Below are 22909 nucleotides of genomic sequence, written 5' to 3'. Positions count from 1 at the left end.
ATAACTATGTGGGGTTTTTATTTTTTTACATCTAGAATACATTTATATGATTCCCATTTTCTTGTATTTTCTTTTATATTTGAACATTAAAAGTATAATTTTTATTTTGAATATATGACAAAGATTCTGCAGTTAAGATGCATTATCAACACTGAATAGCCTACTAAACAAAGCATTTTAAATCTTATTGAGAGGAATTTTCAGGCTTCCATAAGTATGACTTCTGTGGTCAGACTATAATCAGCTACCTTTTAATAATAAGTATAAATATTGTTAAAGTTGTACAGAAGGTAGTAACACTTGTGTTGTTATGTTTTCTTGCCTTGCAACATGTATCATGGTGGTATAAACTCCATTTCCAAAGGGGAGAAATATATAGAAGCACATTTATCTGTTGTTTTTAATTATGTACTTTGTATAGTATTGCAGTGTTTTTGTATGATTTTTTTTTTCCACCACTAGAATTATCCCTGATGGTTTTAATTCTTTTTTTTTTTTTTAAATCCTCACCCGAGGACATTTTTCCATTTTCTGTTCAGATAGAGTGGGAGGGAAAGAGAGAAGAGAGAGAGAGAGAGAAACATCAACATGAAAGGGACACATCGAGTGGTTGCCACCCACATGACCCATCCAGGGCTGGGGACAAACTGCAACCGAGGTACATGCCCTTAGCGGGAACCGAACCAAGGTCTCTCTGGACCTCAGGCTGACTGACGCTCTAACCGCTGAACCAAACCGGCCAGGGCGGTTTTAATTCTTATACCATTAACCAAAACCATGTAGAGTTCATATCAAGTTTAGAATTATAATTTCAAAAGTGAGTCACAATCAAGACATATACATCGATTAGTAATTAAGGCACAGCTATATCAATGATAAAGAACAGTGCTATCTGAAACAAAAACCAAGTAGCAAGTAATAGCTTTCCCTTGTAGTGTTTTTTTCTCTTTGAGTTATGAACTTGATATGGGATTGCTTCTTATTTATACATGACAAATGCTTATTCTCTTTATGGCTATATAGTATAAATAGCATATGCTAGTGTTTAATAAAGTTTATAATTTTCTGATAAATTTCATAAATGGCATGTAGTTTTCTGAATAAAAGTTCATACATATGAAAAAGTGTTTGTATATCAATATTTTAACCTTTTCTAAAAAAGTTATTTAAATGATTTTAAAATGCTAAATAAATGCTATATTCTGTAAAGAACTTTTCACTCGTTTTTTTTTCTTTTAAAGATCAGTGGATAAGTCTGTCATAGTGTATGATATTGTAAGTATTTTAAAATCTTGGCATATGTGATCTGTGTAAAGTAGTATGTTTTTTTATTAGACTACTGAACTTCAAGTTTAGTTAGGCAAGGTAAAAAAATGCACACCTTATTTTTTTGTTTAGGGTGCCCAGGTATATAATATAAACATTTTCAGAAATGCTGAAATAGTTATGCAAGTAAGGTATTGGTTCTAGGACAAGTCCTTAAATATTTCAGTAATGATTTTAAGATGGACAGATGCTTAATCTGATTTAAAAAATACAGATTTAAAGAGCACCAGTATCCAAAATATCAGTTTATATCAATTATTCTTAAAGTTTGTTTACCCCAGGGTATGTGAGGGTATAGCTGGCAGTGGCCTTCTACTGTTGGAGTCAGAGACTAGTATAAGGAAAGTAGGTCATAATGGTTTTGGAAAAATGGGGTTTTTTGGCAGAACCATGCGAATGAAGACCAGGTTGCATGAATATGAAAAAAAAATGAATGTTTTACACATAGTGAAGATGTAGTTAATGAAAATATTCTCCAGGAGAAGTCAGTGTTGAGGAAAGACTTATAGTGATCAAGTTCAGGCTGTAGCTGTGCCAGCAAATGAAATGGAGATGCAGATCATCAAAGTCTAGTGAGTCAAGCAGGAATCCAAACTGGTCCTCCACATAGAAGTTCAAACCACTGAGAGGTTCGGGCAGGAAATGAGAAAGAATACTCAAACAAGGTGAAGTAGATCCTTAATCTTTCTGATAAAATTGTCATGATATTTTTAAATTTACAAAAACAATGATAATAAATTGTTTCCATAAAATATGTGTATGAGTCTGTTATATACATCTGATGCTGGATGGCCAGCTAAGTGTACTCAATCTAAGTGACATTTCTATTCACTGGTCCTGAAATGGGTACAAGTCAAATGCCATAGCAAAAGTACAAATTATTTCTTTTTTAAAAATCTTTATTGTTGAAAGTATTACAGATGTCCCCCCCCTTCCCGCTCCCACCCAGTACAAATTATTTCATGTAATAGATGTTGAGGTTATTATTAGTAAGTTCAAACAAATCAGCAAAAGCCAGTACATTATGCTAAAAATTTCTAGGAAAGTGGTCACTAAACAACAGTGCTAATAATTAAGAAAGAGTGAAATAAATACCTGATAATATTATTAGGTATAGATGCTATTCTTTATGCATTGAGTAACATTTCAACCTATATTAGTGACTGATAATTTTAAAATACATTGAGTATATACACCGTTGATGTCAAACAAGTTTTTATTAGTAACTTTTGCCTGAGTAAATGTAAAGCTGTTTTTGTTTTTTGTTTTTCAGAATACTGAGAATATACTTCATGTGTTGACTCAGCATACCAGGTCTGACTTTAACCTTACTTTGTATTAATATAAGTAAAAAATTAGTCCGAGGATACATAATAGTTGTTTTATTAATTAGGTATGTCACAACTTGTGCCTTTGCACCCAATATCCTTTTACTTGCTACTGGTTCAATGGACAAAACAGTGAACATCTGGCAATTTGACCCGGAAACACTTTGCCAAGGTTAGTAAGGACATTATATTTAACCCAGTTCAACCCCGTTTACTATTAAATAACAAATTCAGAATGTTTTTGACAAATTATTAACATTGCTTTTCTCAATGTAAAGTATACTTCCAACCCTGGCCAGTTTGGCTCAGCAGTTGGAGTGTCAGCCCGAGGACCAAAGAGTCACGTGTTTGATTCCAGTCAAGGGCACGTACCTTGATTGTGGTTCAGGCCCTGGCCCTGGTTGGGGTCAAGCAGGAGGCAGCCAATCGATATATCCCTCTCTCTCCCCCCTCCTCCTCTCCCTCTTTCCCTGTCTTTCTCTCTCCCTCCCATTTTATCTGAAGATAAATGGAAAAATATCTTCGGGTGAGGATTTTTAAAAAAGTATACATCCAGCCCTGGCCGGTTTGGCTCAGCGGTTAGAACGCTGGCCTGCGGTCTAGAGAGACCCGGGTTCGGTTCCCACTAAGGGCATGTACCTTGGTTGCAGTTTGTCCCCGGCCCTGGTTGGGTTGTGTGGGTGGCAGCCACTCATTGTGTCCCTTTCACATCGATGTCTCTCTCTGTCTCTTTGTCTCTCTCTCTCTCCACACCCCTCTCCTTCTCCCTCCCCCCTTCCCTCCCTCCCACTCTATCTGAACAAAAAAATGGAGAAATGTCCTTGGGTGAGGATAAAAAAAAAGTATACATCCATATTTAATATATAAATAATTTTAGAAAAGACAGTGTTAAAGTTGTTGATCTATGTTAAAACTGCCGATAAATACTTTAGGTACACATTCATGTATATCACACTTCCCATAGTTTTGTAAGCTATTTATACTCCATACTCATTTTTCAGATAAATATAGCCTGTGAACAAAATAGAAATCATAGTTTCATTTTTTTGGTTTTATTTTTGGCCTCATCAAGCAACATTGCCATATAATTTAAGAGTTTGTTTTATTTTTTATTTTTATCAAACTGTAAGAATTAACCAAATAGTGGTGCTAATATGCCGATGATAGTATAATTATTTTCCTGATAAGAATTTTATATAATTAAGAAAAATTGTTTTTGTTTTGTTGGGTTTTTTGTTTGTTTTTTGTTTTTTTTTTATCCTCACCCAAGGACATTTTTGCATTCATCTTCAGATAGGGTGGGAGGGAGGAAAAGAGAGAGAGAGAAACATTGACGTGAGAGACACATCGACTGGTTGCCACACACATGACCCTAACTAGGGCCAGGGACGGACTGCAACTGATGTACGTGCCCTTAGCAGGAACTGAACCCGGGACTCTCTGGTCTGCAGGCCGACGCTCTTAACTGCTGAGCCAAACCGGCTAGGGCAAGAAAAATTGTTTTTATTCAGTAAAAAAAAAAAAAAGTTCCAAAAGAGTAGTATTTAATGTATTAAATAACACTTTAATTATACATGCTATTTGATTTTCTGACATTTTTAAAGGGATGTTAAAGTAGTAAAACACAGATTTAAGGACTTTTTATTTACTTTTTAATTTATGAAGGAAATAGTTTTTCTTTTGTTTGTTATTTCACTTGCCTATTTGTAGGGTTTTTTTGTTTGTTTTTTTAGCAAGCAGCACAGAATATCAACTGAAGCTATTTACTGAAGATTGGTCCGAAGATGATGTCTCTACATGGCTTTGTGCACAAGATTTAAAAGACCTTGTTGGTATTTTCAAAATGAATAACATTGATGGGAGAGAATTGTTGAATCTTACAAAAGAAAGTCTGGCTGATGATTTGAAAATTGGTAAGATTGGTGAAAGATTATGTCTTTGTATAGGACAATATCTTTTCATTAGATTATGGAAGCGATTTTCAACCCTTTTCATCTCATTGCACACACAAACTAACTACTAAAATTCTGTGGCATACAAAAAATATATATTTTGCTGATCTGACAAAAAAATAAACATAATTTTGATTCATTCACACCAGACAGCTATTGTTGTGTTGGCTGTTGTCATTTTTTAAAATTTGACAATCTAAGGGAAAAGAGGTCAGTACCCCTGACTAAATAGTCAGGTATTGCATGTTCTAAAAATTCTTGTGGCACAGTGGTTGAAAATTGCTGGGTTGAGGAAAATAAATGTTTAGGTTAACTTAAGCCACCTTGTAACTGCATTTTAGGGGGACTGGGTGAAAAAGATAAGGGGTTAAGCAAAACAAAACAAACCTCAAAGACAAATAGATAGACAACGGTATGGTGATTACTAGGGGGAAAGGGGGGTGGAGGAGGTAGAAGAGAGTAAAGGGGGGATAAATGGTGATAGAAGGAGACATGACCTGGGGTGGTGAACACCCAATACAGTGTGCAGATGATGTACTGTAGAATTATACCCCTGAAACCTATATAATTATATTAACCAAAGTCACCCAATAAATTAAAATGATAAATAAAACATATATTTTAAAATTTGAAATATAATTACATATGATAAAACTCACTCTGTATAATGCAGTGATATTTTTAGTATATTTATGGAGTTGTACAACTACCACCACTATCTAATTTTGAATATTTTCATCACTTCAAAAGGAAACCTCATGCCTATTAGCAGTCACTCTTTATTCCTTTTCTCTGTAGTCCCTGGTGACCTAATCTACTTTCTGTCTCTAAGGATTTGCCTATTCTTTTTTTGGGGGGATTTGCCTATGCTTGACATTTTATATAAATAGAATCATACAATATATGGCCTTTTGTGTCTGGTCTCTTTTATTTAGCAGGTTTTCAAGGTTTATGCATGTTGTAGCATACATTAGTACTTCATTTCTTTTCATGACTGAATAATATTCCATTGCATACATTTCTCACTTTTTATCCATTCTTCAGTTGATTGGATTTAGATTATTTCAATTTCTTAGCTATTATGAATAATGCTGCTAGAAAATTCATGCACAAGTTGAGTGGGCATCTGTTTGCAATTTTCTTGGGTGTGTAATTAGGAATGGAATTGGTAGGTCAGATGGTAACTCTGTGCTTACATTTGAGGAACTGCCAGACTATTTTTACATTCTCACTAGTACTGTATGAGGATTCCAGTTTTTCCAAGTCATCAACACTTGTTATTTGTTTTTTAAAATTGTAGCCATCCTGGTGGTTTCTCATTGTGGTTTTGATATGCATTTTCCTGATGATTAGTGTGCTTGTTGGCTATTTGTATATATTCTTTGGAGAAATGTCTGTTCAGATCCTTTGCCCATATTAAAAACTAGGTTAGCAAGAAAAAAAAAAAAAACTAGGTTATTTGTCTTTATATAGTTGAGTTGTTTTTATATAAAGTTGGATACTAGACTCCTATCAAACGTATGATTTGTAAATAATTTCTCCCTGTACTACATAAAAGTTTTAAATTTTGATGAAGTCCTGCCTGGACGGTGTGGCTCAGAGGATTGAGCATCGTCCCATGGACTGAGAGGTCCTGGTTCAATTCCCAGTCCAGGCACATGCCCGGGTTTTGGGCTCCATCTAGGGTGTGGGGCGTGCAGGAGGCAGCCGATCAGTGTTCCTCTCTCACATCAGTGTTTCTATGAAACTCTCTCTACCTTCCTATCATGCTCTAAAAAATCAATAAAAACATATTAAAAATAAAGTTTTATGAAGTCCAGTCTATTTTTTTTCTTTTGTTACATGTCCTGTATGTAGGTGTAGTATCTAAGAAACCATTGCCTAATCCCAAGTCTCAAAGATTTATACCTATGTTTTCTTATATGGCTTTTATAGTTTTAGCTCTTAGATTTAGGTTTGTGATCAATTTTTACTTTATTTTTATGTTATAAAGTAGAGGTCCAGCTTCATTCTTTTAGATGTGGGTTTGAGTTGTCCCAGCCCCATTTGTTAAAAAGACTGTTCTTTCCCATTTGAATTATCTTGGCACGTTGTTGAAAAGCAACTGACCATAAATGTGAGGATTTATTTCTGGACTCTTAAGTCTATTTCATTGATCTAATCGTCTATTATACTAGTACCACACAGTCTTAATTACTGTAGATTTGTAGTAAGTTTTGAAATTGAAAAGTATGTGTTCTCCATCTTTGTTTTTATTTTTTAAGGTTGGTTTTGCTACTCTGGGTCCTTTGCATTTCCATATGAATTTTATGTAAAATTTTAATTTCTGCATAAAAGGTACTTGATATTTACAAGGACTGTATTGAATTTGTAGATCAATTTGAGGATTATTGTCATCTTAACAATATTTAATTTTCTAATCCTTAAGACAATATTTTTTCTAATTTTTTTTTTCAGGTCTTTTTCGGTTTCAACAATTTTTTGGTAATCTTCATTGTTCAAGTCATTTTTTCTTAAAAATAAAATTCAGTGGTTTATAGTATATACATCACCCTCTAATTTCAGAAAATGTTTGACCCTCCAAAAGAACCCTAATCTCTTCTTTTTCTAGCCTCTGGCAACCATAAATCTATAATCTATTTTTTGTCTCTATGGATTTGCCTATCTTTGACATTTCTTTTAAACAAACCATATAATAAGTGGTCTTTTGTATCTAGCTTCTTTATTTTTTCAATCTTCATTGTTGAAAGTATTACAGATATCCCCCCCCCCCCCCCCCCCCGCCCCGGCCCATTGACAGCCGCATAGTATTCCATTGTGTTAGTGTATCACAGCTTTTTGTTTTATCCATTCATTTACTGGTGGACACTTGGGCTGTTTCCAGATTTTAGCTATTGTAAATAGTGCTGCTATTGAACATAGGGGTGCATATATTCTTTCTGATTGGTGTTTCAGGCTTCTTAGGATATATTCCCAGAAGTGGAATCACTGGGTCAAATGGCAGTTACATTTTAAATTTTTGAGGAAACCCCATATTGTTTTCCATAGTGGCTGCACCAGTCTGCATTCCACCAGCAGTGTACTAGAGTCCCCTTTTCTCCACACCCTCACTAGTACTTGTTTGATGATTTGTTGATGGCAGCCATTCTGGCAAGTGTGCAAAGATACCTCATAGTTGTTTTTAATTTGTATCTCTGATGATTAGTGAAATTGAGCATTTTTTTATACGTCTCTTGGCCATTTGATTATATCTGGCTTCTTTTATTTAACAATACTTTCAGGTTTCATTCATGCCTTTTTATGGTTGAACATATTCCATTGTATTATGGCTATACCACATTTTGTTTATCCGTTCATCACTTGATGGACATTTGGGTTGCTTCCACTTGGCTATTATCTATGATGCTTCTATGAACATATATGTCTGAGTTTTTATGTGAGTATATGTTTTCAATTATCTTGGGTATAATTGGGAGTCAAATAACTTTACATTCAACATTTTGAGGACCTGCCAGACTCTTTCAAAGCAGTTGTACCATTTTCAGTTCCAACCAGCAATGTGTGAGGTTCCCAATTTTTTTTTTATCTTTGTCAATGCCTGTTATTACCTGTCTTTCTGATCCTAGCCATCCCACCAGATGTGAAATGATATTTCACTGTGGTTTTGATTGACATTTACCTAATCACGTGGCGCATCCTTTCAAGTGCTTATTGGCAATTTGTGTATCTTCTGAAAGAAATGTCTATATGGATACTTTGACCTTTTTTTTTAAATTGTTGAAAATATTACAGATGTCTCCCTTAATTCCCCATTGACCCTCTCCTTCCCACTCCCACCCCCCTCCTGCCTTCCCCAGCCTAATGTCTGTGTCATTTGGTTGTGCATATATGCATATAAGTTCTTTGGTTTATCTGTTCCCACTCCTCTCACCCCCATCCCTCTGAGGTTTGTCAGTCTGTTCCCTACTTCCATGATTCTGGATCTCTCTTGGTCAACAGCTTATTTTGTTCATTAATGTTCCACAAATAAATGAGATCATATGGTACTTGTCTTTCTCTGACTGGCTTATTTCACTTAACACAATAACTTTCCAGGTCCCTCCATGTCTTCTCAAAGAGTAAGATATCTCTCTTTCTTAAGCTGCATAGTATTGCATTGTATAAATGTACTGCAGTTTTTTTTGTTTGTTTTATCCTCACCCGAGGACATTTTTCCACCTTTTGTTCAGGTAGAGTGGGAGGGAGAGAGAGGAACAGAGAAAGAGAGAAACATCCATGTGAAAGGGACACATGGAATGGCTGCCACCTGCTCGACCAACCGGGGCTGGGAACAAACTGCAACCGAGGCATGCGCCCTTAGCAGGAACCGAACCCAGGTCTCTTGGGACCGCAGGCCAATGCTCTAACCACTGAGCCAAACTCGCCAGGGCTGTAGTGCAGTTTTTTAATCCACTCATCTACTGATGGGCATTTGAGCTGTTTCCAGATCTTAGCTCTTATATAGCGCTGCTAGGAGCAAAGGGGTGCATATATTCTTGCTGATTGGTGTTTCAGGCTTCTTAGGATATACTGTATTCCAAGAAGTAAGATCATTGGGATGAATGGCAGTTCCATTTTTTATTTTCTGAGGAAACACCATACTGTTTTCCATACTGCATTCCCACCAGCAATGTGCTAGGGTACCCTTTTCTCCACATCCTTGCCAGCATTTGTAGTTTGAGGATTTGATGATGGTAGCCATTCTGGCAGGTGTGAGGTGATATCTCATGGTTGTTTTAATTTGCATCTCTCTGAGGATTAGAGATGATGAGCATTTTTTTCATATGTCTTCTGGCCTTTTGTATGTTCTGTTTGGAGAAGTGTCTATTCAGGTCCTCCGCCCCTTTTTATTGGATAGTTTGTCTTCCTTTTGTTGAGCTGTATGAGTACTCTATATATTTTGGATATTAACCCTTTATCCGATGTATCATTGACAAATATGTTCTCCCAGGGAATGGGTTCCCTTTTCATTTTGTTGCTGGTTTCTTTTGCCACGCAGAAGCTTTTAATTTTGATGTAGTCCCATTTATTAATTTTTTCCTTTGTTTCTTTTGCCGTAGGTGATAGATCAGTGAAAATTCAACTACATATGATGTCTGAGATTTTTTTGCCTATATTTTCTTTTAGGATTTTTGTGGTTTCACAGGTTACATTTAAGTCTTTTATCCATTTTGAGTTTATTCTTGTGTACGTTGTAAGTTAGTCTAATTTTATTTTTTTGCATATAGTCCAATTTTCACAACACCGTTTATTGCAGAGACTGTTTTTTCTTCATTATATGCTCTTGCTTCCTTTGTTGAATATTAATTGTGCATATGTCTTGGGTCGATATATCTGGGTTCTCTGTTCTGTTCCATTGATCTACATGTCTGTTCTTGTGCCAGTACCAGACTGTTCTGATTACAATGGCTTTGTAGTATAACTGGTATTGTGATCCCTCCCACTTTGTTCTTCTTTTTCAAAATTGCTGTGGCTATTTATGGTCTATTATGGTTCCATATAAACTTGTGAAGTGTTTGTTCTAGATCTGTGAAATATACCATTGGTACCTTAATAGGGGTTGCATTGAATCTGTAGATTACTTTGGGTTGTATGGACATTTTAATGATGTTGATTTTCCTGATCCATGAACATGGTATATGTCTCCACCTTTTTATATCTTCTTCTGTTTGTTTTTTCAGTGTCCTGTAATTTTCTGAGAACAGGTCTTTTACTTTCTTGGTTAAGTTTATTTTTGTTGTTGTTGTGATAGTAAATGAGATTTTTTTGTTTCTGACTGTTCATTATTAGTGTATTCTTTGCCCTTTTTAAATTGGTTTATTTGTCTTTTTATTGTCGAGTTGTTTATGTATTCTGGATACTATCTTCTTATCAAAAACAGTTTGAAGTCTTAGTGTCATGCTCAATAAACATAATAAACATCAATATGCTATAGTAAAATCTTAATTAACCAGAAAACTTAGGAAATAGGATATCCCTAGTGAGATTTATTGTTAACAAAGAGTCAAATAACAATGTTTGTTCAGAAGACCATTTTAAAATATAGTATTATACTTTTCTTACATTGTAAAGATAGTATATGAATCTACTTAAATCTCTTGGAGGCTCATGGCCTTTTAAGAAGTTAACAGAATGCTGATTTTGTGAAAATACTTAGGGTTTAGATGGTTTTGTACCCAGGCCATACTGTGAAAGTTATTTTTGTATCTTTAATAACTTATTTGTTTTATAATTTACTCTTTCTTTCTCAAAGTAAATACAGTGTAGTTATTATTTTTTAAAGTTCTGGTGAATTTAACATCTTCATTAGTTGATTACTTGCTACTCTCTCACAAAAAATCTTAACAGTACCTTTCTTGCAGAAACACTTGACAATGTAAATTAATCTCAGATTTCAATGAATGTTTGAAAATAGAAGAGTAACATAGTAAAAATAATTAATAGTAATAGAATTCTATTCTGATCGCCAGATAAATAATCAGAAATTCTTATCTCGAAGGTATGCCTATATAGCTAAATATTGCCCATTTAGCTGGTAAGGGTCCTTTCTTTCTGAGCAGTTCAGTTTAACAACACGTACTCCCAAATCCCAGTCACAAAATATTTTTTTTCTGGTTAAATTCTGTGGATTTGACTTGGTAACTGCTTCCCTTTTTAAAAATGATATTAAAATTGGACAAGGATAACACACAATTTAACTTTTTCTTACCTAGGACATTTTTTTTTATCCTCGCCCGAGGACATTTTTGCATTTATCTTCAGATAGAGAGGGAGGAAGAGAGAGAGAGACAGAAGCATTGATGTGAGAGAGACACATTGACAGGTTGCCACCTGCACAACCCCAACCGGGGCCAAACTGCAACCGAGGTACGTGCCCTTAGCGGGAACTGCACCCGGGACACTCTGGTCTGTGGGCTGATGCTCTAACCTCTGAGCCAAACTGGCCAGGGCTATCTGGGACATTTTGAAATAGGCTTTCTATATTCTCTTATAAATAATATAAAGATTCTAAATATTAACAAATGTATAATATTTTGTACAGAATGGGAAATACATATTTTTCAGAATATTAAATGTTTCTATATTCTTCTCTTATTAGATGTTGTATAATTATTTTTTTAAATGAGATGACTACTGATGAACACAGATTCCAAAATCCTTAACAAAATGTTAGTAAATCGGATCCAGCAATACATCAACAATTTATTCACCATAACTAAATGGATTCATCACAGGGATGCAAAGATGGTACAGTAGTCACAAATCAATAAATGTGATATGCCACATAAACAAAATGAATGATAAAAACCATATGATTATATCAACAGATGCTAAAAAAGTATTCAACAAAATCCAGCACCCATTTCTGATAAAAACACTCAGCAATGTGGAAATAGAAGAATCATATCTTAACATAATAAAAGCTATATATGAAAAGCCTACAGCCAACATCATACTCAATGGGCAAAAACTAAAAGCATTCCCCTTAAGAACGGGAACAAGACAGGAATGCCCACTTTCACCACTCTTATTCAACATAGTACTGGAAGTCTTAGCCACAGCAATTAGACACGAAGAAAAAATAAAAGGAATACAAATTGGAAAGGAGGAAGTGAAACTGTCATTATTTGCAGATGACATGATATTGTACTAAGAAAACCCTAAAGGCTCCATCAAAAATCTATTGGCGTTAAATGAATTTGGCAAAGTAGTAGGATACTAAATTAACGTCAAGAAATCGATGGCATTCTTATACACCAATGATGAACTCACAGAAAGAGAAACTAAAAAAAAAATCCCATTTATCATTGCAGCAAAGTAATTAAGATTACTTGACCAGGACTTCTGGTCAAGATGGTGGCGTAAGTAAACATGGTATCACGTCCTCCCACAACCACATCAAAGTTACAACTAAACTACAGAACAACCATCATTCAAAACGGACTGAAATGGAGCTGAATGGAAGTTCTACAACTATAGAATTAAAGAAGCCGCATTGAGACTGGTAGGTGTGGTGGAAGCGTGACAGGCTGGTTCCATACCCACAGGTGATGAAAAAGAATTAGGAGGACACCTCAGCTGGGAAGGTTCTCCCTGAGGACTGAGGGGTCCCCATCCTACACCAGGCACCCAGCTCAGGGTTCCAGTGCAAGGAAGAGAAGTCCCCATAACTTCTTGCTGGAAAAACCATTGGGAACTGAGGCTGAGGTAGCTGGAGCCCCAGGCAGCTCCTCTTAAAGGGCCCACACATGGACTTGGATTCGCAACCTGCAGGCTCCAGTGTGGGGGAGGCAGCTTGAAAGTCACCAGAGACATATGGGGAAGAACTGAGTTGTTTGGCATTGGAGCGTGGGCTGGAGAGACAGCTTTCTCCTGGACAGATGTGCTGTCAGAGGCCTTTGTTCCTTTGGTGAGCCCTTCCCTGGCATGGCAGACTGCCTCCATATCTGGGACTCCAGCAACCTGGCTCACACTGGTAGCCCCACCCTGGTGACTCCCTGAGGCCTGGCCCACCCAACTTTCAGGCCCACCCAAGCTGTTGCCAGTTGCTTTACCATAGGATTGGCCTGTCTTGGATCCAGCTTCAGGTTTTTCCTAAATTCTTTCAAAAAAGCAGCAACTAGTCCTGGCCGGTTTGGCTCAGCGGTTAGAGCGTCGGCCTACGGTCCGGAGAGACCCGGGTTCGGTTCCCGCTAAGGGCACGTACTTCGGTTGCAGTTTGTCCCCGGCCCTGGTTGGTCGTGCGGGTGGCAGCCACTCGATGTGTCCCTTCACGTCGATGTTTCTCACTGTCTCTCCCTTCCTCTCTCTCCCTCCCACTCTATCTGTACAAAAAAAAAATGGAAAAATATCCTCGGGTGAGGATAAAAAAAAAAAAAAAGCAGCAACTGGTCTCAGCTAGCCCCATACCTCTCATTAAGTAATACAAAGAAACAAACACAGGGAGGCAGCCAGAATGAGGAGACAAAGAAACAGGTCCCAAATGAAAGAACAACAAAACTCCAGGAAAAGAACTAAGTGAAATGGGGATAAGCAACCTAACAGATGCTGAGTTCAAGACACTGCTTATAAGGATGCTCAGTGGACTTAGTGAGAACCTCAGTGAACTTAGTGAGGGCCTCAAGAGCATAAAATTGGACCAGTCAGAAATGAACGAGGCACAAACTGAAATAAAGAATAATTTACACAGATTCAGTAGTAGAGTAGGTAAAGCCAAGAGGCAGATCATCGATTTGGAATATAAGGGAGCAAAAAACACCCAATCAGAACAGCAAAAAGAAAAAAGAATTCAAAAAAAATGATGATAGTATAAGGAGCATCTGGGACAACTTCAGGTGTACCAACATTAGCATCTTGGGGGTGCCAGAAGGAAAAGAGAGAGAACAAGAAATCAAAAACCTATTTGAAACCATAATGGTGAAAAACGTCCCTAACTTGGGGAAAGGAACAGACATACAAGTCCAGGAAGCGCAGAGAGGCCCAAACAAGATGAACCCCAAGAGGCTCAAAGACATATCATCATCAAAATGCACAAGGTTCAATACAAAGAGAGAATCTTAAAAGCAGCAAGGGAAAAGCAGTTAGTTACCTACAAGGGAGTTTCCATAAGACTGTCAGCTGATTTCTCAAAAGAAACTTTGCAGGCCAGAAGGGAGTGGCAAGAAATATTCAGAGTGATGAAAAGCAAGAACCTACAACCAAGATTACTCTATCTTGCAAAGCTGTCATTTAGAATTGATGGCCATATAGTTTCCCAGACAAGGAAAAGCTAAAGGAGTTCATCACCACCAAACCATTATTATATGAAATGTTGAAGGGTGCTCTTGAAGAAAAAGATAAAAAATGTGAACAAACAAAATGGCAATGAATACATATCTATCGACAATTGAATCTACAAACAAAATGAACAGGCAGAACAGAAACATTCTCATAGATACAGAGAACATTTTGTTGGTTGCCAGATGGGAGGGGGGGTTGGGAGAATGGGTGAAAAAGATGAAGGGATTAAGAAGTACAAATTGGTTGCTAGACTGACAAAGTTCAAAGAGAAGGGGGATGGGAGTGGGAAGAAATAAACCAAAGAACGTATATGTATATATGCATAACCAGTGGACACAGACAACAGTGTGGGGAAAGGTGGAAATGGGGAGGAGGGCATCAATGGGGGAAAAATGAGGAACATCTGTAATACATTCAACAATAAATATAAGTTTTAAAAAAATTAAGATACCTTGAAATAAACTTAACCAGAGAAGTAAAGGACCTCTTCACAGAAAACTACAGGTTATTGAAAAAAGAAATAGGGGAAGATATATCTTGTTCATAGATGGGAGGAATTAACATCATTAAAATGTCCATACTACCCAAAGCAACCTATAGATTCAATGCAATCCCCATCAAAATATCAACAACATATTTCACGGAACTAGAACAAACACTCCAAAAGTTTATGTGGAACCAAAAAGACCCTGAATAGCCACAGCAATATTGAAAGAAAAGAACAAAGTAGGAGGGATCACATTACCAGATAATAAGGTTATACTACAAAGCCACTATAATCAAAACAGCCTGGTACTGGCACAAGAACAGGCAGATCAATGGAACAGAACAGAGAACCCAGAAATTGATCCAAGACAATATGCTTAATATTTGACAAAGGTGGCAAGAGCATGCAGTGGAGTCAAGACAGTCTCTTCAATAAATGGTGTTGGGAAAATTGGACAGCTACTTGCAAAAAAAATGAAGCTAGACCACCAACTTACACCATACACAAGAATAAACTCAAAATGGATAAGAGACTTAAATGTAACTCATGACTCCATAAAAATTCTAGAAGAAAATGTAGGCATCAAAATTTCAGACATCATAGGCAGCAGAATTTTTACTGATACATCACCTAAGGCAACAGAAACAAAGGAAAAAATGAACACATGGGACTACATCAAACTCAAAAACTTCTGCACAGCAAAAGAAGCAACCACCACAATGGAAAAGGAACCCACTATATGGGAGACCATAATTGCCAGTGATACATCAGGATAAGGGGTTAATTTCCAAAATATATGGAGTATTCTTACAGCTCAACAAAAGAAAGACAACCCAATGAAAAAGTGGGCAGAGGACCTAAATAGACACCTCCCCAAGCAGGACATACAAATGACCAAGAGAATGTGAAAAAATGCTCAACGTCACTAATCATCAGAGAGATACAAATTAAAACAACTATGAGGTATCACTTCACACCTGTCAGAATGGCCACCATCAACAAATTATCAAACAAGTGGTGGCGAGGGTGTGGAGAAAAGGGGACTCCTGTGCACTGCTGGTGGGAATGCAGACTGGTGCAGCCACTATGGAAAACACTATGGTATTACCTCAAAAAGTTAAAAATTGAAGTGTCATTTGACCCAGTGACCCCACTTCTAGGAGTATACCCTAAGAAGCCTGAAACAGCAACCAGAAAATATATGTACCCCTATGTTCATAGCACTATTTACAATAGCTAAAATCTGGAAACAACCCAAATGTCCATCAGTAGATGAGTGGATAAAAAAGCTGTGGTACAGGTACACAGTGGAATACTATGCAGCTGTTAAGAAAGATCTCTTATCATTTGAGATGACATGGAGGGACCTGGAGAGTATTATGTTAATTGAAATAAGCCAAGCAGAGAAAGACAAATACCACATGCTCTCACTTATTTGTGGAATATAATGAACTAAACAAACTGATGAACAAAATTGACCCAGAGACATAGAGGTAGATTACAGACTGACAAACCTCAGAAGAGGAGGTGTTGGGGGGTAAGAGTTAAATTACAGAACTTATATGCATGTATGCATAACCAATGGACATAAGACAACAAAGCTGGGGATGGGGAGGAGGCTGTCAATGGGGGAAAAAGGAGAAACATCTGTAACAAAAACAAATTAATAAAATAATTTTAAAAATGAGATGACTACTGTCTAATTATAAACGTGGTGCTTTTAAAAATCGTTTAACAAATCCTCAATTTGGTTCAGTGAATTACACAGGAAAGAAGTCTCAGGAAAGCAGTGAAGCAGTCCCAAATAGATGTAAACAGCTGATGGCACAGCAGGCAAGCATGAGCTTCATGTTCAGATCTGTTTCCCTTTCCCCCTGGGTCTTGTGGGGCCAATGTGTGTTAGGGTCACAGCTGAGGAACCTTAAGCTCCTATATACCTACCCACACCAATCATAAGGAGAGTGCTAGCAAACCAGCCCAAGAGAAGGACATTATCTTTTTACTTAACCTGGAAACACATCTGCTCTCTGACTGGAAGGGAGACACTTTCTCTAGCTTCCAAGGATGTTTGCAAACATCCTTGAAAAGGTGTCTGCAATCTTTTCAGTGGTGTGTATAAACACCAACAGAAAGAAAGCTGGTGTGGCTTTTCATGGGAACTATTGGGCATTCTGAAATGTAATTTTTTTTTTTTTACCTATGGCACACCAAACACCTTCACCTAGAGTAGAATTGTCAGCTCATTCTAAACATGTAAACAGCTAGTAACACTAAACTTCCTGAAATTAAAAATTAAGAATTTTAAAAACTTAAGAGAAAAGTAAAATACAAATGAATGAAACTTGTGTACAGTCTTGGACAGATGAACTTTATTTGTGATTGTGTCTTATTCAAGAATTAGCAAATAATATATCCAATTTCATAACGTTTAAAACATAAGATGGAATTTCTTATTGAATTTATTGGGGTGACATTGGTTAATTATATAGGTTTTAGGTATGCAGTTCTACAATACATTGTCTATATATTGCATTGTGTGTTTACCACCCCAAGTCAAGTCTCTTTCCATCACCATTTATTCCTTCTATTCTTCCTCCTTCCAGCCCCATTCCCTGTGGCAATCACCATACTGTTGTTTACATTATTATGCTGAACATCTTTAAAAATTAATTTTTGGAAAGTTTTTTCTTGTCTCAATAACCAATAATAATGAGCCCTTTCTGATTTTGTGTAGCATATTTGTGTTTAGCAATCTAAAATTCTTGAGGAACTTTCAGAATCTAAGATTGTTTAGAATAAAAAATTAGTGGCTGCTTTATATTAACCATACTGTATTCTATACTACAGAAATTCATGAAAGGATTTATAAAGAAAATAGTTTGAGGTGGTAAACAATATTCCTGACGATTTTTGCTTGTAGTAGATAAAGTCTTCCTCTATTTGCTAAAGATTTGCCTAAAGGTTACCAGTAATTCTCCAGTCCTAACAGAAGAATGTGTTTCTTGTTTGTTTTTTTTAAGACTCTCTAGGGCTGCGTAGTAAAGTTCTGAGGAAAATCGAAGAGCTCAGGACAAAGGTGAAAACTCTTTCTTCTGAAATTCCTGATGAATTTATATGTCCAATCACCAGGGAGCTTATGCAAGATCCTGTCATCGCATCAGGTATGTGTGATTCTGTTCTAAGTTTCAGGGTATACTTTTTGCTAAATGAATAAATAATGTAGACAGTTCACAGAAGTTGGTTAAAATGTGGAAAAATTTCAGAATTCCTCTTTTATTTCTTGTAAGTAATTTTTTCCTCTTAAAAAACTCATTAGATCTAGCCCAGCCAGTGTGGCTCAGTGGTTGAGCATCGACCCATGCACTGAGAGGTCGCCAGTTCGATTCCCAGTCAGGGCACATGCCCAGGTTGTGGGCCCGATCCCCAGTGGGGGGCATGCAGGAGGTGGCCAATCAATGTTCTCTCTCATCGATGTTTCTGTCTCTCTCCCTCTCCCTTCCTCTCTCTCTAAAATCAAGAAAAAAATTTAAAAATAAATAAAAACTCATTAGATCTGAGGTGAACTATTATTGAACATTTGTTTTTATTTATATTTTTTAGAGCGAGAAAGGGAGAAAGAGATAGAAATAGTGATGTGAGGAAGAAACATCAATTGGCTGCTTCCTGCATGCCCCCAACCAGGGATCAAACCCACAACCCGGACACGTGCCCTGACCAGGAATGGAACCAGAACCTCAGTCCATGGGATGATGCTCAGTTCCCTGAGCCACACTGGCTGGGCAGAACACTGTATATTTCTTTTTTTTTTTTTTATCCTCACCCGAGGACATTTTTGCATTTTCCGTTCAGACAGAGTGGGAGGGAGAGAGAGGAAGAGAGAGAGAGAGAGAAACATCGACGAGAAGGGACACATCGAGTGGCTGCCACCCGCACGACCAACCAGGACCGGGGACAAACTGCAACCGAGGTATGTGCCCTTAGCGGGAACCGAACCCAGGTCTCTCTGTACCGCAGGCCGACGCTCTAACCGCTGAGCCAAACCGGCCAGGGCAACATTGTATATTTCTTAATAAATAAATTTGAATGGAGTAGGATTGGATAAGATGCAAGGCAAAGGGAATAAGTTTTACAAGCTTTATTTAAATTACTTGAGAAATGTGTGGTTACTGGAATGTAAAGTTAAAATATTGTTTTTTAGGATAGACTGTTCAGATCTCACATGCATAAAAAAAGACATTTTTGCATTTATCTTCAGATAGAGTGGGAGGAAGAGAGGGAGGAAGAGAGAGAAACATCGATGTGAGAGAGACACATCAACTGGTTGCCACCCACATAACCCCAACCTTGGCCAGGGACAAACTGCAAGAACTGAACCCAGGACTCTCTGGTCCATGGGCCGATGCTCTAACCGCTGAGCCAAACTGGCCAGGGCCAGATCTCTTATATTTAATTTCATGAATTTCAACAACCTTACGAAATAAGAATTTAAAGATTACAAAGTTGCATCATTCCACATTAATTTTTCATCTTTGTCAGTAAACACAGACATACATACTTGACATAGTTGTAATGAATGAATCTATGTTGTATTTTTAAATTTTGGAGTAAAACATTATTATATATATATTTCTGAATATTGACTAAGTCTGCATAATTTTCCTTTTTAATAACTTTTTTCCATTGTGAGTGCTACATTTTGTTTTACTCTTCTATTTGCATTATGTATGAGTTTGCAAATCTTTATATTGTAAATAGTGCTGCACATCTTGGTGCTCCTTTCTTTTCTGCTGTTACCATTTCTTCAGGCTATTTTCATGACATGTGTGTCCCAAAGCAGAATTAGCCAATCAAATTATACTTTATGAACATGAAAAGAAGTCTTGATAGTTTTTATTCATTTTGTTATTAGATTGTTTTCTATTTAAAAAAAATGTTTACAGTGCTAATAGCAATATATTTAAGTGTACCTGGTTTTCCAATTTTGTGATCATTGAATTTTATAACTCTCTTTTTGCAAATTTAATGGTGGTTTGGAATTGTTTTCCTTATATTGCTAGGGAGGCAATACATTTTTTTTCTTTTTTCCTAGTATCTTTAACCATCTCATCAGTTTTTAAAAATTGAATTTATTGGGGTAACATTGGTCAGTAACATTATATAAGTTTCAGGTGTACAATTCTATAATACAACATCTGTATATTGCATTGAGTGTTCACCACCCAGAGTCTAGTCTCCTTCCATCACCTGTATTTGGCTCCCTTTATCCTCTTCATTCTCCCTCCACCCCCTTTCCCTCTGGTAACTGTAATACTGTTGTCTTTGTCTATAAGTTTTGTTTTGGTTTGGTTTTTTGTTCTTTGCTTTCTGTTTTATATCCCACATATTAGTGAAATCATATGGTCCTTGTCCTTTTACATCTGACATATTTCACTTTGCATGATACTCTCAGTATTCATTCAGTTTTTTTTTTTTTTTTTTTTTTTTTTATGACTGAGTATTATTCCATTGTGTATAAATGTACCATGTCTTCTTTATCTAGTCATATGTCAAAGGACACTTAAATTGTTTCTATGACTTGGCTATTGGGAATAATGCTGCAGTGAACATAGGGATACATATATCTTTTATGAATAAGTGTTTTGAAATATTGGGGGTAGGTACCTAGAAGAGGGATTGCCGGGTCAAATGGTAGTTCTAGTCTTAATTTTTTGAGGAGCCTCCATACTTTTTGTTTTTGTTTCTGTTTTTCATAGAGGCTGCATCAATTTACAATACCACCAGTAGTGTACAAGGGTTCTCTTTCTTCACATCCTCTCCTACACTTGCTATTTCTTGTCTTACTGATAATAGCCATTCTAACAGGTGTTAGATAATGTATCATTGTGGCTTGGTTTGCATTTACCTTATAGCTAGTGAGGTTGAGCATCTTTTCATATCTGTTGGCCATCTGTATGTTGTCTTGGGAAAAGTGCTTCTGCCCATTTTTTCATTGATTGTTTGTTTTTGTTGTTGAGTTATATGAGTTATTTGTATATTTTGGAAGTATTGTTTGCAAATATATTCTCCCATTTTGTTGGTTGCCCTTTTGTTCTGTTGATGGTTTCTTTTGCTATGCAGCTTTTATTGTATTGACTTTTTTCCAGAAGCTTTAATTTGATGTAGTACTATTCATTTATTTTTGCTTTTACTTCCCTAGCATTTAGGGTAAAGTTCACAAAAACCCCTCTGAGACCAAAGTCCATAAATTTACTGCCTATGTTTTCTTCTATGTGTTTTATTGTTTCAGGTCTTATGTTTATGTTTTTAATCCATTTTGAGTTAATTTTTGTGTATGGTGTCAGATAGCATTCTAGTTTCATTCTATTGTATGTGGCTTGGCAATTTTCCCACCACCATTTATTGAAGAGGCTTTCCTTTCTCCAATGTATATTTTTGGCTCCTTTGTTGAAAATTAGTGGCACATATATGTGTGGATTTAGCTCTCAATTCTAGTTCATTCATCTGTGTGTCTATTTTTCTGCCAAGACCATGCTGGGTTTTTTTTATTATTATTTATTTTTTATTTCTTTATCCTTACCCGAGGACATTTTCCCATTTTTTTGTTCAGGTAGAGTGGGAGGGAGAGAGAGGAACAGAGAGAGAGAAACATCGATGTGAAAGGGACACATCGAGTGGCTGCCACCCGCACGACCGACCAGGGCCGGGGACAAACTGCAACCGAGGTACGCGCCCTTAGCGGGAACCGAACCCTGGTCTCTCAGGACCGCAGGTCGACGCTCTAACCGCTGAGCCAAACCGGCCAGGGCAAGACCATGCTGTTTTGATTATTGCAGCCTTGTAGTATAATTTGAAGTCTGAGAATGTGATTCCTCCAGCTTTGTTCTTTTTTCCTCAGAATTGCTCCATAGGTCCTTTGAAGTTCCATACAAATTTGATGATTATTTTTGTTCCATTTCTTTGAAAAATGCCATTGGGATTTTGATGGGAATTGCATTAAATACATATATTGCGTTAAGTAATATGGACATTTTAAGTATGTTAAATCTTTCAATCCATGAACATGGAATATCCTTACATTTCTCTTTAATGTATTGTTGCATTTGATTTGCTAAGTTTTTTTTTTTTTTAATAGGATTTCTGCTTCTGTGTTCATCATAGATATTGGCCTATAGTTGTGTGTGTGTTGTTATTGTCTGATTTTGCTATCAGGGTAATGTTGGCCTCATAGAATGAGTTAAGAAGTATTCCCTCTTCTTAAATATTTCTGAAAGACTTTGAGAAGGATACGTAGTAATTTTTTTAATGATCAGTAGAATTTACCAGTGAAGAAGCCATTTGATTCTGGACTTTTGTTTTTTTGGTTGGTTTTTTATTGCTGTTTGAATTTCCTGATTGTTGATCAGTCTATTTAGATTTTCCAATTCTTCATTGTTCTGTCTAGGAAGGTTGTATATTTCTAAGAGTTTGTCTATTTCTTCCAGGTAATCAAATTTAGTGGCATATGGCCTTTCATAGTATTACTGTATCATCCTTTGTATTTCTGTGATGTCTGTTGAAAATCCTTTTTAATTTCTGATTTTATTTTATTCTTTTCTCTTTTTTTCCTTGGTGAGTCTAGTCAGAGATTTGTCAGTTTTATTCCTTTTCAAAGAACCAACCCTGTTTCATTAATTTTTTTCTATTGTCTTTTTTTCTCTATTTTGTTTCACTCTACTCTAATTTTTATTTTCTTGTTTCTACCAACTTTGGGCTTTGTTCTTCTTTTTTAGTTTTTTAAGGTGAAATGTTAGATTGTTTATTTGAGATTTTTCTTGTTTCCTGAGGTAGGCCTGTGATGCAGTAAACTTCCCTTAGTACCACTTTTGCTGCATCCCCCAAATTTTGTATTTGTTGTCATTTTCTTTTGTCTCTGAACCTTTTGATATCTTCCTTGACAGAATAGTTGTTCAGTGGCATGTTGTCTAGTCGGCACATATTTGTGGTTTTTCCAGCTTTCT

The 22909-nt window shown here is 36.5% G+C and overlaps 1 protein-coding gene across 5 annotated transcripts in view; it reads left to right on the top strand.

The window, feature by feature from the left end:
• The window catches only part of WDSUB1 (WD repeat, sterile alpha motif and U-box domain containing 1), a 61192-nt gene that overhangs the window by 18267 nt on the left and 20016 nt on the right, over window positions 1–22909 (top strand). For 3 of the 5 annotated variants that reach the window (XM_036254043.1, XM_036254046.1, XM_036254044.1), the window contains exons 5-9: window positions 1242–1275; window positions 2600–2640; window positions 2720–2826; window positions 4388–4567; window positions 17933–18073. In XM_036254043.1, the coding sequence (XP_036109936.1) occupies window positions 1242–1275; window positions 2600–2640; window positions 2720–2826; window positions 4388–4567; window positions 17933–18073 (503 nt within the window). Of the gene's footprint in view, window positions 1–1241; window positions 1276–2599; window positions 2641–2719; window positions 2827–4387; window positions 4568–17932; window positions 18074–18512; window positions 18560–22849; window positions 22883–22909 lie in introns of those variants that run through there. The other 2 variants (XM_036254047.1, XM_036254045.1) reach the window with 2 other exon arrangements.

The sequence above is a fragment of the Molossus molossus genome, unplaced genomic scaffold (genome assembly GCF_014108415.1).
Source record: "Molossus molossus isolate mMolMol1 unplaced genomic scaffold, mMolMol1.p scaffold_m16_p_11, whole genome shotgun sequence".
Classification (NCBI taxonomy): Eukaryota; Metazoa; Chordata; class Mammalia; order Chiroptera; family Molossidae; genus Molossus; species Molossus molossus.
This window is presented reverse-complemented; position numbering and strand designations above follow the sequence as displayed.